This window comes from Mobula birostris, chromosome 3, assembly GCF_030028105.1.
Source record: "Mobula birostris isolate sMobBir1 chromosome 3, sMobBir1.hap1, whole genome shotgun sequence".
NCBI lineage: Eukaryota > Metazoa > Chordata > Chondrichthyes > Myliobatiformes > Myliobatidae > Mobula > Mobula birostris.
The window spans coordinates 145,470,668-145,489,542 of NC_092372.1; the positions used below are offsets into that span (position 1 = coordinate 145,470,668).

Below are 18,875 nucleotides of genomic sequence, written 5' to 3' on the forward strand. Positions count from 1 at the left end.
CTGCACTAGGACTCCCAAGTCCCTTTGCTCCTCCCATTTCTGAATTCTCTCCCCATTTAGAAAATAGCCTACGCCCTTATTCCTTCTACCAATGTGCATCACTACCTGCCTTTGTTTCATCTATAATCTTGGCCACAAAGCCATCAATTCCATCATCTCAGTTATTAACAAGTAACGTGAAAATTAGTTCACCCAACACCTACCTCTGTGAAACAGCACTAGTCACCAGCAGCCAACCAGTAAAGGCCTCCTTTATTTTCACTCTTTGCCTCCTGGAAGTCAGTCAATCTTCTCTCCATGCTAGGACCTTTGCTGTAATACTGTGGGCTCCGATCTTGTTTAGCAGCCTTGTGTACAGCACCTTGTTAAAGGCCTTCTGGAATTCCAAGTGAACACCATCCATTCACTTTCTTTTGTCTGCTTGTTACTTCCTCAGAGAATTCCAACAGATTTGACAAGCTAAAATGAGACTATACTGAATTTGGCCAATTTGTATGAATTAAAATGAGCAATACAGAACCAGTGTGTATTGGCTAAGTTTTGTTAATTGATGAACCGTGGCTCTTTAAAAGTAATGTGACTCCACAGTTGTTAAAGTTAATTTTCAGTACGAAAGGGATTGGTTAGCATTGATTAAACTTGTTAGTAATTGATTGACACTTGAATAGACAAGTCCCAAACTGGTTTAGTGACTGTTTAATGGTAAGTACCGAAGTATGTCGCCCTGTCATATGTTTAAATGCACTCTCTAAGAGTTTACCAGTTTACAAGTTTAGTGCATGCGCAGGCATCAGAGATTGGTGTCCACATTACTGAGTAAGATGTAGACCGCTGCTACTAAACAAGAGTGCTAGTCAATAACATCAGAGTACACCTCAAATGAGGTTTTATCACTCTGTCTTGGATATATTTAATGCAGAAACTAGGAAGTAACTATTGTTCTAAAAATTTAGTACAAATATCTACAAAACAGACTTTCCAAGGTCAAGTTGTTGATCCTCCCATTATAAAGACCACATGAAAAGGTAAAAAAATTTGATTTTAATAAAGAGACATTTTATTAGGACACCAAAATTTCATGTGAAACTACGTTTAGATTCTGTGTAATATGGTTACAATGTACATTCAACTGCTGCAAAAGCATATGTATTCCTTTTAAATTTAAAATTAACATCCACCACCACTGTTGCAAATTTGTGTTTAGATAGCGACAAAATGGAGGATCTATTTTTTTTCTAGTTAATTGGATTAATTATTCTGGACTATTAGACAACCACATAAATTGACAAACCAATAAAAGGACAAGTGAAAAGTTGCCAAAAAATACGCACTTTGTTACAAATGTGTATAATATAATTTAGTACATGACAATGACTAATAGTTAATAATTTGATTTCCTTTGTCATCTCACAATTCACTATTTTTTCTACATGTCAAAACACTTAAGAGGTGGAAATCTATCTCAGTGAAGCTATCTTCCAAAGACCATCATCTTTATTTGTAAAAAATATTTAGATAGACTCCTGTGTAAGGGGCAAGATTCAAGTCTCTGAGGCACCCTACTGGTAGAGATGGGATTTTCCAGTACAATGGCCTGGTTTACAAAATCAACGTTAGCACAAAAAGGTATCATCCTGACAGCATTTTCAGCAGGACCATTTCCATTTCCCCTTCCCCAATACTTGCCCCTCCCCAGAGACAATGCTTCCAATCTTAAGGAAAGTGTGCAGGATAACTGTCTTGTACTTGTGATCAGCGAGGTTACTTCCCAAGGAAATTAAGTCAGAAAGTTTTAAAATTTTCATGCAAGCATTTGCAGTGTTCCAGATGAATCACAAGACATAATTAATATAGCAAATTAAAAAAACACATCAACAATGATGTTTTACTTCAATATTTAGGATGGCACATACTTCAGTCAACATAGCAACATTCATCTTTTACGAATTACTAAGTACAGAATTTTCAAGAGTAAAATCATATCCAAATCTTGCCAAGTTTTCATTCATGTTCTTCAGTAAGTTAGTTGGAAGGTCTTGAAAACTCCCATGAACTGCTAGAATATGAGGGGCGAGAGTAAAAGGCACATCACTGAGGAGATCCACATTTAGATGAAAACCCTTGACAGTTTGGTTCATCTGGTCAGCAGTTGATGTTTCATCTGTATATACTGGATATAAATTTGCTGTTTGACCCTATGCAAAGTAAAAAAAAAAATTACATATGATGCTCATTGTTTGCACCCAAAATTATTATACAAAATTTGACAATTCTAAGGATGTTGTCAACATTTACCCACAAGTTGAGTGATCAATTTTATAACTAATTACATTATTGCAGTTAAAATTTTACAAGGCAAGATATCTTTCAGAGTGGTACAGTTACTTGAAAGGTAGATTGCAGAGAATACAGTAAAGTATGAAGTGCTCAAGTTTCAATCTTCACTGTCTTAAACAATAATTTTAACAAATGGGAATTTGAGGGGACTTCAAGTCAGTCAGCTGAACTGCTGCTGAATAAGATTTTATGGCTAGGAAACAAACTCAAAATGTACCCTTGTATTTTCTGACAGTGTATCAGTTACATAAACAGTAACTTCAACAAATTAGGGGGGAAAAATCAAAACTAGAGAATGTCAAAATTCCTTACAATTTTGCATTCAGGGCTACTATTTTTAGAATCATAAGAGAATATTTTTTTAAAATATCTAGTAGTTTTCTGAAAGAATACAGCATGAAAATGTTTCAGTTAAAAACTAAGCACAATAGGGGGATCATATTATTGATTGATATCTTTCTATCTGGGATTCTCAAAGCCTATAATTTTTTTGCTGAATTAAAAAACCTGGTTAAAGCGGGGATTTATTGCACCACACTAATAAGGTGGAGATGAGCTTCCTTGATACCCTAATTTTAGTGTGAAGATATTCCCAAAGTGCTAATAGAAAGGGAGTTTCAGCATTTTTTAATTAAATGACACAGAAGAAACAGTAATACATTTTCAAATCATTTGGGAGTGACATTGTCTCTTAAGGGCAATGCAGCAACATCCATGGCATAAGAAAAATATTTTCCTTACACAGAATCTACAATACACTGCTGGGATTGGGGAAATTGGGTGGTGGTAGATTTAGTGGGGATGAATTTAACCATGAAATTTAAAATGATAATGGATAAATATTTGGGGGGGGGGTGAATGTTAAGGCATTGGAATAAGATGACAAGCAGACTTCTTTGTCCTGATGTTTTGGAGCTTCTTGAGTATTGTAACAAGTGGAAAGTATTCTATCACACTGGGGACAAGTGTCTTGTAGATTCTTTGGACAGCTGGGAAAGAGTCATTTACCACAGAGCACCAGCACCCTGGTCTACTCTTGCAGCCACAGATCCAATGCCTTCAGTCCAATAAAAATAACTGAACAACAGGTTGTTATTGGTTTGTGTATTTGGCAATGGTAATATTGCTGTATATTAAGTGGAGTGCAGAAGTATCTTCAAGAAAACCATTTTTGCCAAGGAAAAATAAAGAGTGGAAGTAGACCACAAAGCCTTCAAGAGTGTTGTATTCTCAGAAGCATTGTGAATGATCTTTTAATTCAATTTTTCTGCTTGATCTCCAAATCCCTTAATTCCAAATCAGACAATTTCCACAGACACTCAATTCCTCAAATGAATACATTTCTGCTGTTCTCAGTTCTAAACCAACGTAACAGGTTTCCAGAAAATATAAGCAGGTTGTAGAATGGGGAGACGTGTAGCTTATCACCATTAATGCTGCAAAATGTGAGATGTTACGTTTCATAAGAGAAAAACAAAGAGAAACAATATAAACTGAAGGATACAATTATAAAAGAAAAATGGAGAGATCTGTGTATATTGTGCACAATGGATTAAAAAGTGATTCAGGAACCTGAGCTTTATAAAAAAGAGGAAGAGAGTACAAGGCTAACAAAGTTATAAAGAACCTTTCCTGGCATGGCTACAGATGGAGTATGTTGCCATAGTTTGGGAAAGACATAACAGCCTTAGAAGATGTGTAGGAGAGGTTTACTAGAATGATTCCAGGAATAAATAATTTTAGTTTTATGGATAGAATGACAAAGCTGGGGTTCTCCCTGCAACAGAGAGACTGCACTGGGGATCTCAGTGAGATATTTAAACATCAAACAGACTATACACAAAGTTAAAAGTGAGAAACTATTCTCATTGGCAAAGGGGTCAAGAAACTGAGGGCTTCTGTTTGGCTAGAGAACCTAAATAACATTAGGGAAAAACATTTTCTTACATAATTACAATCCACCGCTGGAGCTGGGGGATTTGACTGCAGGTGAATTTAGTCCCTTCATCCTATCAGTAATGTTGACTATGCATAGCCAAGACCTAGGTAACAGGCATGAAAACGCTCTGTTCATTGCTAGCTTTCAGTCTGTTATTAGTCCTCTGTCCACAATGATCTCACTAACAAAAGCCTTTACCTTTTCTATGTCATTTTCTAAAATTAAAACATGCCATGTTCACCTTCACTGACTGTTGACAATCAGCTGAAAAATTTGTCCAGCATAGTTTTCCTCTCATAAGACAATATTGCATTTTTATAATTGTGATGACGTTTTTCCTAAATGGTTTTCAACATACTCCCAACAAATGGTATTGGGAGAAATGGTCTGTTATTCCTATTTTTGTTTTTCCTACATTTGAATTATTACAGCTTGCCATCAGCTTGAGTTTCTATTTTACTTCCACAAATTAAAATTCCTCACTTATTAGCCATTTGTTTCTTTATTATATCTAGAATGCTTTTTAGCATCTTGGATTATGAAAACAGATAGAATATACTTCTTTAACCTGCCAGTTTTCATCTTTATGGTAGACTGGGAAAATCAGGTTGGTGCTGGATTACAGGAGGGAGAATTTCTAGAGTGCCTATGAGATGGCTTTTTAGGGTAGCTCGTGACTGAGCCCGTAGAGGATCAGCTGATAGAGATAGCTTAAGGTAAAAGAACTCTTGGGGGAAAGTGATCATAATATGATTGAACTCACCCTGAAATTTGAGAAAGAGAAGCCAAAGTCAGATGTATCAGTATCAGAGTGGAATAAAGGGAATTACAAACATAGATGCATGAGAGAAGAGTTGGCCGGAATTGATTGGAAAAGAACACGGGCAGGGGTGACAGCAAAGCAGCAATGGCTAGAATTTTTTGAAGCAATTCAAAAGGGACAAGATATATACATATATACAAGATATATACATCCCAAAAAGGAAGGAGTATCCTAAAGGAAAGGTGACAAGCATGGCTAACAAGAGAAGGCAAAGCCAACATAAAGGCTGAAGAGAGAGCATATAATAGAGCATAGAATGGTAGGAAGTAAAGGGATTGGGATGCTTTCAAATCCAACAGAAGGCAACTAAAAAAGGTCATTAAGGTAAAGAATGGAATACGAAAGTAAGCTGGCTGATAATATCAAAGAGGATACCAAAAGTTTCTTCAGATACATGAAGTGTAAAAGAGAGGTGAGAGTGGATATTGGACCACTGGAAGACAATGCTGGAGAGGTAGTACTGGGGGACAGCGAAATAGTGGACAAACTGAAAGAGTATTTTGCATCAGTCTTCACTATAGAAGACATTAACAGTATGGTGGAAGTTCCAGATGTCGGCGGCGTGAGGTGTGTCATGTTACCATAACTAGAGAGAAAGTTCTTTGGAAACTGAGAGGTCTGAAGACAGACAAGACTCCTGGACCAGTTGGTGTATACCCCAGAGTTCTGAAAGAGATGGCTGATGAGATCAATCTTATAAGAATCACTAGATTCTGAAATGGTTCCAGAAGATTGGAAAATTGCAATGTCACCCACTCTTCAAGAAGGGAGGGAGGTAGAAGAAGGAAAACTATAGGTCAGTTAGTCTGACCTTAGTGGTTGGGAAGATGTTGGAGTCAATTATTAACGATGAGGTCTCAGGGTATTTAGAGGCACATGATAAAATAGGCTGTAGTCAGCATGGTTTCCTCAAGGGAAAACCTTGCCTGATAAATCTGTTGGAATTCTTTGAAGTGACAAGCAGGATAGACAAAGGAGAATTGGTTGGTGATGTGTACTTGGATTTTCAGAAGGCCTTTGACAAGGTGCCACAGATGAGGCTGCTGAATAAGCTATGAGCCCATGGTATTACAGGAAAGATTCTAGCATGGGAAAAGCAGTGGCTGATTGGCAGGAGGCAAAGAGTGGGAATAAAGGGAGCCTTTTCTGTGTGGTTGCCGGTGACAAGTGGTGTTCCACAGGGATCTGTGTTGCGACTAATTCTTTTTACGTTGTATATCAATGATTTGGATAATGGAATTGATGACTTGGTTGCAAAGTTTGCAAATGATATGAAGACGGGTGGAGAGGCGGCTAGTTTTGAGGGAATAGAGAGGCTACAGAAGGACTTAGACAGATTGGGAGATTGGGCAAAGAAATGGCAGACAGAATACAGTGTCAGGAAGTGTATGGTTATGCACTTAGGTAGAAGAAATGAAAGGGTTGACCTTTCTAAATGAAGAGAAATTTCAAAAAACTGACATGCAAATGGACTTGGGAGTCCTTGTGCACGATTCCCTAAAGGTTAATTTGCAGATTGAGTCAGTGGCGAGGAAGGCAAATGCAATTCATTTCAAGAGGACTAAAATACAAAAGCAAGGATATAATGTTGAAACTTTTTAAAGCAGTGGTGAGTCCTTACTTGGGAGTACTGTGAGCAGATTTGGGCCCTTTATCTTAGAAAAGATGTGCTGAAACTGGAGAGGGTTCAAAGGAGGTTCACAAAAACTATTCCAGGATTGAATGTCTTATCATATAAAGAGTGTTTGATCATTCTGGGCCTATACTCACCAGAATTCAGAAGAATAGGGGTGACCTCACTGAAACCTAACAAGTGATGAAAGGCCTTGATAGAGTGGATGTGGAGAGGATGTTTCCTGTGGTGGGAGAGTCTAAGACCAGAGGACACAGCCTCAGAATGGGAGGGTGTCCTCTTAGAATGGAGGAATTTCTTCATCTCCAAGGGTTGTGAATCTGTGGAATCCTTTGCCACAATGAGCTATGGAGGCCTAGTTTTTAATATATATTTAAGGCAGAGGTTGATAGATTCTTGATTGGTCAGGGCATGAAGGAATATGGGGAGATGGCAGGAGATTGGTGCTGAAAGGAAAATGGATCAGCCATGATGAAATGGCAGAGCAGACTCAATGGGTCAAATGGCACAATCCTGCTCCTATATCTTACGGTCTTTATTCCACATTACTATTTTTCCTTTCACAGCCTCTAAAGGAGCCATGTTTATTTTCATACACTCTTCCTTTAAACAATTGTCCAACAATTTATTCTTTTATTTCCATTCTGTTTACTGTGAGATTCAGTTTTTTTAAAATCAATTTCTTTTTGGTGATCCATGAATTTATCTAAATTCACTAGATTGTCCGTATCTCTTTTTAATCAATTAAATTAACAGTCAGCCATATGTGATATATTTTTTCCTCATAGAACTTTTATTTCTCATCTTTAAAGGTGTACTATTCTGCCTTCACTCAAAAGTTTTCCCCCTTTCTTAAGCTGGACAATAGTAAAAAGAGAGTACTTCTCGATATTCTAACAAAAAGCAGATTCAAATATTGATTGAAACACCGTCAATTCCAACAAACTGCTTTTGTACAAAAATTGCTTTTTGGACTTTTTTTATGAATGATATTAAATGGAAGCAATATTGGATATAATATTGTGACCACCTCTAGCTTAGCACCACTTAAATCAGAGAAATCTGTTAGAGGCCTTGTCCTGGCGCACAAAACTGAGGTGGACAACACTATCCAAAAGGATGATTCTAATACATCAGAAGATCCTAACAAACAGTGCCCACTACATCAGAAACCACAGCCTGTCTAGAAGTGTAGAGGTTTCAGGGAGAAATCTCTCAAGGAGTGAAGGGCCTTCCTCAAAGAGCACTCCATATGTTTCCATTGCTGTTCTTCAACCAGCCACTGGGCAAGGGACTGCAATGCTGTCACCCAGTGCTCTGAATGTGACAGTGACAAACACATTGCAGCTCTTCATGTTGGCCTACCTCCTTGGTCTGTGAAGAATAACACAACCACCTTATCACAGCATGGCTGAGAGGAAGCTGAATCCTCTTCCTCTCTAGCTGCCACCTCTTCCGGTACTGAGGTCTGTGGGGGAAAACACTGGCAAGTCACGTTCATGGATTTACCTCGTCAATGTTTACCCAGAATGCCACTGAGAGAAGAGGATGAGGAGTTATGTTGTCTTGGACGAACAGAGCAATGTCCCTAGCTAAATCATCTTTTTTCAACATCTTCAAATCAACTGATGGTGCCTCACCTTAGACACTTAGGGCCCCTGCAGGTGTTTCACAGACAGTTCTGCGAAGAGCAAGAGGCTTTATTGTTGAATCTGTTGACAGAAGGAGCCGTTTAGCTCTCCCCACATAACAAGAGAAAATCTGCAAATGCTGCAAACCCTAGCAACACACACAAAATGCTGAAAGAGATCAACAGGACAGGCAGCATCTACGATAGGTGGTGCCAATTGACTTCCCAGCTCTTTATTTCACCCCTCTCCCCTCGGGATTTCACCTATCACCTACTCCTTTGTATTTCTTCCTTCTCTCTCCCCCACCTTCTCACTCTGACTTCTCATCTTTTTTCTCCAGTCCTGTTGAAGGAACTGGGCCTGAAACTGCGACTGTTTACACTATTCCATAGATGCTGCCTGGCCTGCTGAGTTCCTCCAGTGTTTTGTGTGCGCGTTGCTTAGCTCTCCTCACATTCAGTGAATGTGATGAGCTCTGGACAACAGGAAGGAAATTCCCACTCCAGAAACTGTGACTCACCACCCTCACCTCAAGTTCCTAGCCAGCAACATTCTGGTACTCAACCCAAGAGCTGACATTCTGCTCCTGCTAGGAAGGGACATCATACATGTACACAAGGTACTCGGCAACATTATGGGCCCCCAAATGCTCCCTTTACACAGAGGTCAGCACTGAGATTAGGTCATTGCAGGAGACGCCTGCCTAGGGAGTGCACACAAACCCTCACCTGTGAGCATCTTCAGGACTAGCATTGCAGAAAACAGTGCCCCAGTCTCATGATCTCCTGCCTTGAAAAGCAACACAGCAAGCATGGGTGAATCTGTCTTGGTCCATACAAAGGATGTCATCAAACCGGCTCCTTGCGTACTGTAATATGGTGGTGAATAATAAAATCACCTTCAGCTACAGCAACGCAGGGACTGGAATTATCTATCTGTCCAGCTTAAGAAAGCAGTGAAGACTCCTAAGTGAGGGTAGAAGATGTACCATTGTTCATCTGCAGATGATATTTAATCTAATTTCTCAATTCCCTAAGCTAGTTTACCCTTAAGTACCCATACAACTGTATTTGTTTAACATTCAAGTTTAGTGCTAACAGAGTCAGTGAATTCCTTGGATATTAGGATCACTTTTCCCTCCATGAAGTTTTGTTCACTTAAATTGGGTAAAATCTAAAATATTCTAGTTGGCCCCCAGCTTATTTCCCAGTAAATCGTCAAATACATTCTATGAAATCATCTTCCATACAAGATTTGACGACTTGATTTGTCCAGTGTGTGTGAAGATCCGAAGGCCCCTGATTATTGCATTATTCTTATTACAAGGTCCTGCTATTTCTTGATTTATTCCATCCAGTAAAGTGAGAAGAGTTGGGAGACCCATAAACTATACACACTAATGTTATCTGTCTGCCAATTATTTATGTCTGATAAATCTATACTGGAGGATATAATAACACCTTGAAAAGAATAATAGGATTGAGCAAGGCTAATGTGGATTTATGAAAGTAAAACCATATTTGACCAGTTTCCTGAACTTCTTTCAGGATGTGGCAAAGTGGCACAGCGAGCAATACTGCTGCCACTGGGCTCCAGTGAGCTGAACTTGATCCTCCCCTTCGGTACTATCTCTGTGGATACGCACGTGCTAAGTGGCTGGGTGAGAGCATAGCAGATGGAATATAATGTGGAAAATGTGAAGTCATTAACCTTGTTACCAAGGACAGAAAAGCTGAGTACTTGTTAAATGAGGAGAGATGCTGGACAGTGATGGTGTTCAATGTAACATACGTAACTCACTAAAGGTCAACATGCAGCTGTGGCAAGAGATTAAGTAGGCAAGTTGCACTTTATTTTGAAGGATTTGAGGACAGGAGTAATAAAATCTTATTGCAATTAGACATATCTCAATGCTAAACTCAGTTCCCTCTGAACCAAAATTTGGTTTTCTTTGCCCAAATCACTAAATTGTTATTTTACCTTGTTTGTGAGATCTTAAATTTTAATATTTTCCTGTCAGAATCATCCAAGTGTTCTGGTCTAATAACATCTCTAGGACATCATGCTAACTACTAATTTGCTGCTGTGTTTAAATCTTTTGTATCACCAATGAAAATATTTGCTGAAATTTAACAATTTTTAAAGCCATTCTCCCTGTTGGATTAGTTCTCCATATAATTGTTGAAAATAACAGCAGGTATTCTAAAGAATTTTCAGTATGCATTAGCCTAAAAAGAGTATTCAAAATATATCCTGTTGATATTTAATTTTAACATTCCAGTCCAGATATAAATTGACTGAAAATCTCACAACTCTAATGATAAGAAACAAGTCTAAGCCGGGTAATTTAATGAAATCTGACCCATTTTGTTAAATATTTTGTCAAAAAGTGTAAGGAGGTATGGTATTTTAGGGCTCATTTTAACAAAGCCACCTGATGGGGTTCCCAGATATCCCTTTTTTTTTTTACAGTGATTTACTAACCTACCAATCCACACACATTTGTGACGTAGGAGGAAATACAATCACAAGGAGATGGTGCAAACTCCACCTAGACACTTGGGTTTCTAGCACTGTGAAGCTCTGCGAGCAGTGTTTTTGGGCTGCCCAATACAGTTTATATTAAATAAGCCACTCTTGTGAAATTCTTTTTCATATATTACGGGGAGAGGGGGGGAAGGCAGGAGAATGGGGTTGAGCAAATACGTCAGCCATCAACAAAAACCAAAGCAGACTCAATGGACTGAATAGCGTAATTAAGCACCTATGTCTTATGGTCTTGGGTTCAGACTGATATATAAACATTCCAAGTTACTTAAGTTCTCAGTCAAATATGCTTTCCTTTACAACAAGGTGTAGGAAGACAAATTGCTGCTAGGTTAACTTAGCACAGATTTTGGGTTATAGAGAACTTTGCATCAAACCTAGTCATCACAATTTGTAAGATTCAAATCTGCCACCTTCAGCTGACAAACCATTTAATGGGCCACATAGAGGTCATGAAATAGTAAGGCTGGATTAAGTGGGCATGGAAGCAAGTACAAAAGGTGAAAGCTGTATGGTGAAGATGATCAATTATATTTTCCTAGTTTATTTTTCCTTAGGCTGTCAGAGACAAGCAAAACATTTAAACAGGTCACATCAGAATCTGTAAACTTCAATTAAAAATGCTCTCTGCAAAAACTACTCTCTGCATAATCTTCCTTGTCCTACCCCTGAGATCAGGGCCGGACTTTAGGCAGGGCTAGGCTGGGCTGCAGCCCAGGGTCCAGAGCTGCAGAGGGGCCCAAAATAGGTAGCTATTATCATGGTGGACAAAACAAAAATGAGAGTGGAGCACAGAAAAGAAAAAAGAAACAAGAAAAAGAGGACCATGAGAAAGAAGCTCTAGAACCAGCGTTAGCACAGGACCACCATCCTTGCCACAGTCAGCTGCTAACACTGAAGAGGCAGAGAGCATGACTTTGGGATTCCCGAACACAGAGGCCTCCGAACAACCAAGTCGGGCCGCCATTAATATTAACGTTACCGCTACTGAGGATCCTTACAACACTGATCCTGCTCGCTGGGGAAAGGAAACGTTAAATGATTCAGTCCGAGCGTACTGGGCTAGGAAAGGGCCGGAGTCCTGCCAGAATAAAGATGTGGATATCAAAGCTTCAGAATGAGTATACAAACAGCAGACGTTTTTTCTCCAAATTTCACTTCAAACGCAAGCTCGTAAATGGTGAGTACATATCAAGGCAATGGCTCTTATATTCCCCTTCCACTGGCTGTGTGTTTTGTTTTGCATGCCGCATCTTCAGTGACGGTAACTGTCAGTCCATCTTCGAAACTGGCTTTAGCAACTGGAAACATGCCACTGAGTGCATAGGAGAGCATGAAAATAGCAAACACCGCAGGAAAACGATACTGAGTTATATTACACTAGCGTTTGAGAGTGGAAGAATAGATACAGAACTGCAAAAACAGTTCAAGTCAGAGTGTGTCTACTGGACCGACGTATTGAGAAGAGTGGTGGTGGTTGTGAAGTTTTTGGTTGAGAGGGGACTGGCTATCCGAGGCTCCAATGACATATTTGGCGGGCCTGATAACGGCAACTACATGGGCATTCTAGAGGTAATAAGTGAATTTGACCCGTTTTTGAAGGTGCACATACAGAAATTTGGAAATGTAGGATCAGGCACCCCTTCGTATCTTTCACCTAAAACGTGAGGAGTTTATTGCGCTCATGAGCGATCGAGTTCTGTCAGAGATCGTTAGTGAAGTCAAAATGGCCGAATACTTTTCTATTAGCATCGATTCAAGCACAGATGTTGCACACGTAGATCAGCTCACATTCATTTTACGTTATGTGTCAACTGATGCAAAACATTCAGGAGCAATTCTTACGATTTCTACCCATTGAGAGCCACACAGGGGAGGCTTTATGCGAATCTGTGCTCAAAGTTTTAGGAGAGATGAATATTGACATAAGCGACTGCAGGGGCAGTGCTATGACAATGCTGCAAATATGTCTGGTGCATACAAAGGCTTACAATCCCGGATCAAGGAAATCAGTCCGCTTGCTGAGTGGGTTCCATGTGCAGCAGACACACTGAATCTCGTTGGAATCAACAGTGTCAAATGTAAGGCCTGTAAGTTTATAGCCTACGTATTGTACTAAACCAATGTCTTGGTCCACAGCTTTGATATTTAGACCAGTACGACCTTTGCTCTTGTTCTTGCCTTTTTTTTTGCTTGGTACAGCAGCACTTTACGTTGTCGGCAGGGGCCCATCAGGGCCTCCAGCCCAGGGGGCCTGGCCCCACTAAATCCAGCCCTGCCTGAGATCCTCACCACTTAAAACAATCTTTTGCCAATTTAATTCACTCCAAAGCACAGCAAAGGCTAAACCTTTGAATACCTGTGCTCCAGACAAACTGTGCATCTAACTAGGCATAGTGCTGGACACTACATGTCAGTATTGAAAGTTGCTTAAACATATCCAACACAAAAGGCACAAAACATTGTACTGATTAATTACTATCCTAACAGATAGCACCAAACTAACAAAATAATGGTAAGAGTTAACAGATGTAACAGTCAGTTTGGGTTCTATTAAGGTGAAATGGATTCACGCCTCATCCATCTTGATCCAAACATGAATGCACAAGCTGAATGGCAAAAGTGAACGCGAAGTGCCCTGATGTTAAACGCTGCATTTGAATATGGCTTCACGAGCCTTACCAATACTTAAGTAAATGGGGATCAAGAAAATTTGAGTGACTGCCATCATACCCAATACTAAGAAAAGTGATCAAGACCATTGAATGAAAATAATTTCAGCGTCAGGATAGCACTGCAGGATTTAATCAGATAAAAGTCCAGATCAAATATTCTTCAGCCACAGCATCCATGATCTTCTCTCATCATATGGTCAGAGGAAGGCTGGTCATTGAAGAATGCAGTGTTCACACTTTCACAATTCCTCAAATAATAAAGTTGTTCATGTACTTGTGCTTAAAAATATGGACATGCAAGTTTGGTTTGGAAAGTAGCAAGTAGCACAGAATTTTATGACACTGAGAAAAATTACTCAGTACATGACTATGTTGGCCAAGGAACAACAATCTAGTTAATTTCACTTTTTGGAAAATTGTTCACAGTTTGTAGGATCAAGGATTATAAATGCAAAGAATACCTTTGGTATTCTTTTAAACATTGAGTTCCAGATCCCCAACATCCTCAGAGTAGAAAGTATTTTTCCTTAGCATCCTTTTAATGTTTCTACTGATTACTTTAAAGGCATGTTTCCCCTTCATTTTTAACAGTCATCATAATAATGCCTCCCAATCCACTACCATTTTATATACTGCCAAGGCAATCTTCTTGTCTTGGCATCTTCATGTGATCTGTCCAAAGCTTTGCTCAAATTCATGGTGATCGCTTCAACTCATGGACCTTTCCTGCCACATCCTCAAAATAAGAACGGTCAAACTTCTCTTCGTCAGCCTTAAAATAAGCAAGAAATGCATTCTACAAAACTAGCGCAATGTTGAACTAATACACAGATGTTAGAGATAAATCATTCTTTCACAATATCATGCACAAGATCAACCACAGTCATTAATTTAGAAGGTATTAGGAGAGGCAGGTAAAGATGGCTAAAAAAAAAGCCTGCAAGCTTAGCTAAGGCAGGATGGTTATGCTACAGTTGTATGAAACACCTGTTAGGGTGCAGCTTTAGTTTTGGTCACAGCCTGACAACAAAGAAGCAATTTTGCACTGGAGAGAGTGCAGAGGAAATTAACAGGGATATTTCTAGGACTGGAAAATCTGACTGCAAAGAGCTATTGTCATTTCTTTGGACCAAATGAGGCTCAGGGAACTCAACTGAGGCGTATAAAATTATGAGCAGCGTGGATAAAATGAATAGAAAGGATTTATTTTCCTTCTCAGAGGTTCAAAATGCAGGGAGCAGAGATATAAAGTAATAGACAAAGATAATACTGCTAAGTAGGGATATGACGAAAAGAAAATCATTCAGAAGATCTTCTTCTTTGGTTGTCCATCGAAATCTGATGACGACATCCAGTCCTTTAACGATGAGATCTTTGATGACTATACAATCCTATCCTGGATCCACAAGCTCTATTGCAGGTGGGACATGTATATGTGGTAGTGGTGGCAACCATGGCTGCATTTCTCCTGGCTCTCTTCTGCTGTCTTCTGGTTGTTCTTTCCACCTCCAGAATACGAACCCCATCCCTACATAGCTGTCACCAAGTGGTACAGTCAGCAGCAACATCCTCCAGGTCCTCTGGTCTAATCTTGCACTTCCTTAAAGCATTTTTCACCTGATCCTTATAGCGCTTCTTCGGCCTTCCAGCTGAGCGTGGACCATGATGTAGCTGGCCGTATAACACTCGGCGGGGTAGCCAACATGGGGGCATCCTTATCACGTGCCCCAGCCCCTGCAGCTGACGCTGGGTGATCAGGGCCTCAATATTTCTGCAGTTGGTCTTTACAAGTATTTCAGTGGGAGGCACCCGCTCACGCCAGGTAATTCCCAGGATGCGCTGGAGGCAGCTTATGTGGAAGCTCTCCAAGGACTTGATGTGATGGCTGTAGGTTACCCAAGCTTCACAGCTATAAGGGAGGGTGGTGACACAGACTGCCTGGTATACGGCGACCTTTGTGGAGGGACGAAGGCTCCTGTTCTGAAAGACTCTATACCGAAATCTCCCAAAGGCAGCTGATGCCTGTTTAATGCGGCTTTGGATGTTGTTGTCAATGCTGCTACCCTCAGAGAGAATGCTCCCCAGATATTTGAAAGATGGCACTACTGAAGATATTCACTGACTGAAAGGGTGGTAGGGGCAGAAACCCTCCCAGTTATAAAAAGATGCATACTTAAAGAGCAGTGAGCTGAAGGGCTATGGATCAAGTGCTAGGCAGTGGAATAATGTACCTTTTTGACTGATATGTATATGATGGGTAAAACCGCTGTTATAAAATTGGTAAACTGGATTATTATTGTCACATATGCCAAACTACAGTGGAACACTTGTCTTGCATATGTTCATACAAATCAATTCCTTACAACAGTGCTCTCAGGTAGTATAAGGTACAACAATATTAGAATGCAGATAAAATGTTTACAGGGAAAGTGCAGTAAAGGTAGACAAAGTGCAAGATCATAACTAGATAGGTTGTGAGATCAAGAGTCCATCTTATCCTACTAGGGAACCACTCAATACTTACAACAGCGGGATAGAAGCTGTCCTTGAGCCTGGTAGTATATGCTTTCAGGCTTTTGTAGCTTATGCACGATGGAAGTTGGGAGAGGAGGAGAGAATGCCTGGGGTTGGTGGGGTATTTGATTATGCTGGACTGAGGCAGCAATAAGTGCATGGAGAGGGGCTGGTTTCTTTGCTCATAGTTCTCTGAATTTCTTGCTGTCACATGAAGAGCAGTTGCCATACCAAGCCATGATGCACCTGGAAAGGATGCTTTCTATGGTGCATCTATAAAATTTACTGAAGGTCAAAAGACCCATGCCAAATTTCTTTTGGAAGTAGAGGTGAGCTTTCTTTACTGTGACATCAACCTGTTTGGACCAGGACAAGCTAAAAGTAGTATTATTGTACTTCCATGAACATCATGAGCAAATGATTGTGGGTTTGTATAGCAGGGTCAATTCATCACACTGAAGTACTCTTAAATAAACTTCTCAATAATTATTACATCTTAGCAAACCAGCTCATATAGACTTAAACTCCAAAAATAATTTTGGTAAAGCTTTTCTGCTGAAGTTGATCTGCATTGTAAGAAGATTGTGCATGACTTCAAGACACTGAAAACTGGAGATATGCAAGAACTGGACACCCTCTTTATGAAGGGAATGTCTATTGCCAATGAAGACTTGGGCAAATGTTCCCAAATTGTGGTGAACTGCAACTCGAAGTGACTAAAAGACCAAAAAACACATTAAAAAAACAAAAAACAAAACCCAATTATTTTGAGAAATCAAACCCAATTCATTTAATACCATTCTCTGTTGAAGACTAGCAGTATACTGAATATACTTAATGAGAATACATGCCCATTTATGACAGTACTTAATACAGAGACAGAACTTAGGGTCAATTCAAGTACAACTGTTTAGGCCTGATCAGCAAAATGCATGCAATGTAACTGAGAGGAATGAGATAGTTTAGAGATTTAGAGGCTCACATATTTTTCCAGCTTTACATTTAATAACTACATTTTCCAAGAGTAATACAGAAATGATTAGCCAGAAGGTCAAGAATTTATTCTTGAGACCCTCTTTATTCCATAGCTGCAACTGATGTTTTACAATATTCACTAGAAAATATCACTAACCCATTAGAATGCAACTTCTGTTAATGTTAAAGAAAAGATAAATATGTCACATTTACCACACTCTTATTTATCTAACGTTTGCTATACCTGGAATAATTCACAGATCTCCAACAAACATGCCAAGTAGTTCAATGTTTGAGTATCAAATAATAAACATTAATCTTTTACTATCAGCACTAATGAGATTATCTACTAAAACTGAGAAGCGGTGTGCTGAGTTACAAAGATTAAATAGTAGCTTTTTGTTATTTGTGAGTAGTCGAACTTAAAAGGTAATCAATTTCATTATTTTAAACTCTATTGGGAATTCAAACAAATCCTTACAAAACTAACGTGTATTTTTTTCCCCTAATTTTAAAACCAGAAGTGCACAATTTGCTTGAGGAATTTAAAGCATGCAAATTCTGTTCCAGCAAAGTATTTGTCTGAATATAACAGTAAATATAAACACTGTTTGAGTTATTGTTCCTGTCGTGTACTTTCCAAGACTATTAAAACAAGTCACTGAAGGAATAGCTTCTACAGACTGTCTAATTAGTTTGCTCTATGCAGTCTATCAGAGTGTCAATCTCATTTTCAGTGAGTACTTTATTTCACATCTAAAGGCTTTTCAATCTGGTGAAATAGAAGTTTTGTTCCATGTGAACGATTTCTTGTATGCACCGCAAATGAAGAGTCTGTAAGGAAAAATTATTTTCTCACAACTTAAGAGAATCACAGGATACTGCAGCATGAGAAGCCTAATTCTCCTAAGGTGTTGGTGTCAAAACTCGGATTTGGATGGGTCCACTAAACTGAAGATGGTTGCCACAAAACTTTCAGAGAAAAAAAATACAGTTGGAAAACAGGCATACCATCCTATTCCTGGTTATTACAGTATATTCAAAATTCAAAGGTTCATTTATTATCAAAGCATACAACTTTGAAGTTATTCTTCTCCAGATAGCCATGGAACCAAGAAAAAAATGGCAGCGCAATCATCAACCCCCAAGTCCCTCTTCCCTCCACAAAAAAAAACAAACAAAAATGGAACAGGCACATCGAACTTCAAATCCCCCTCCCCTGCACACAAAAAAAATGAGAAAAAGCGCAGAATACAAAAAGAACCATAAGACTGAAATACAGTCCACAGTCCAAGTCTACATTTACATCCAAAATGCAGAAAACCTGGGCAACATTCTCTCTGTAGCAGAGCAATGCTACCAGCGATAGGAAGGCAGTCTCCCCTCTTCGTAGAAGAGCGATTTTACCAGTGATAAAAAGGCAGTCTCCCCTCTTTGTAGAAGAGCGATTTTACCAGTGATAAAAAGGCAGTCTCCCCTCTACATGGCAGAGTGATCTCAGCAGCAATAAAAAAGATGAATGGAAGCTTTAATTAGCAAAATGGAGTCAAGCATCCGTTCGCAGCCACCTCGCCACAATGTTCCTGCATGCTGACCCTGCCTCCCGGAATCGCCTTGGAGACCGCAGAGCGCTGAAACACCCAAACCATCTCCAAACTGGAAATCACAGGCTCCAACCGTTCCAGAATCAGATTTAAAACAAAAAACAAACGTTAACAGATGTAAAAGAAGTGAAATATATGGTTTCATAATCTATCCAGAAGATGTTGACAGAAGGAGCATTGTACACAGGCACAATCTT

At 39.4% G+C, this 18,875-nt stretch overlaps 1 protein-coding gene across 1 annotated transcript in view; it reads right to left on the bottom strand.

Annotated features, from left to right (window-relative positions):
* Positions 1 to 1,043: 1,043 nt before the first annotated feature.
* umad1 (UBAP1-MVB12-associated (UMA) domain containing 1) overlaps positions 1,044 to 18,875 on the bottom strand; it is an 87,118-nt gene continuing 69,286 nt past the window's right edge. Inside the window, exon 4 of the mRNA XM_072251988.1 lies at positions 1,044 to 2,195. Within this exon, the coding sequence (XP_072108089.1) occupies positions 1,941 to 2,195 (255 nt within the window). The 3' untranslated portion in view covers positions 1,044 to 1,940. The remainder of the gene's footprint in view (positions 2,196 to 18,875) is intronic.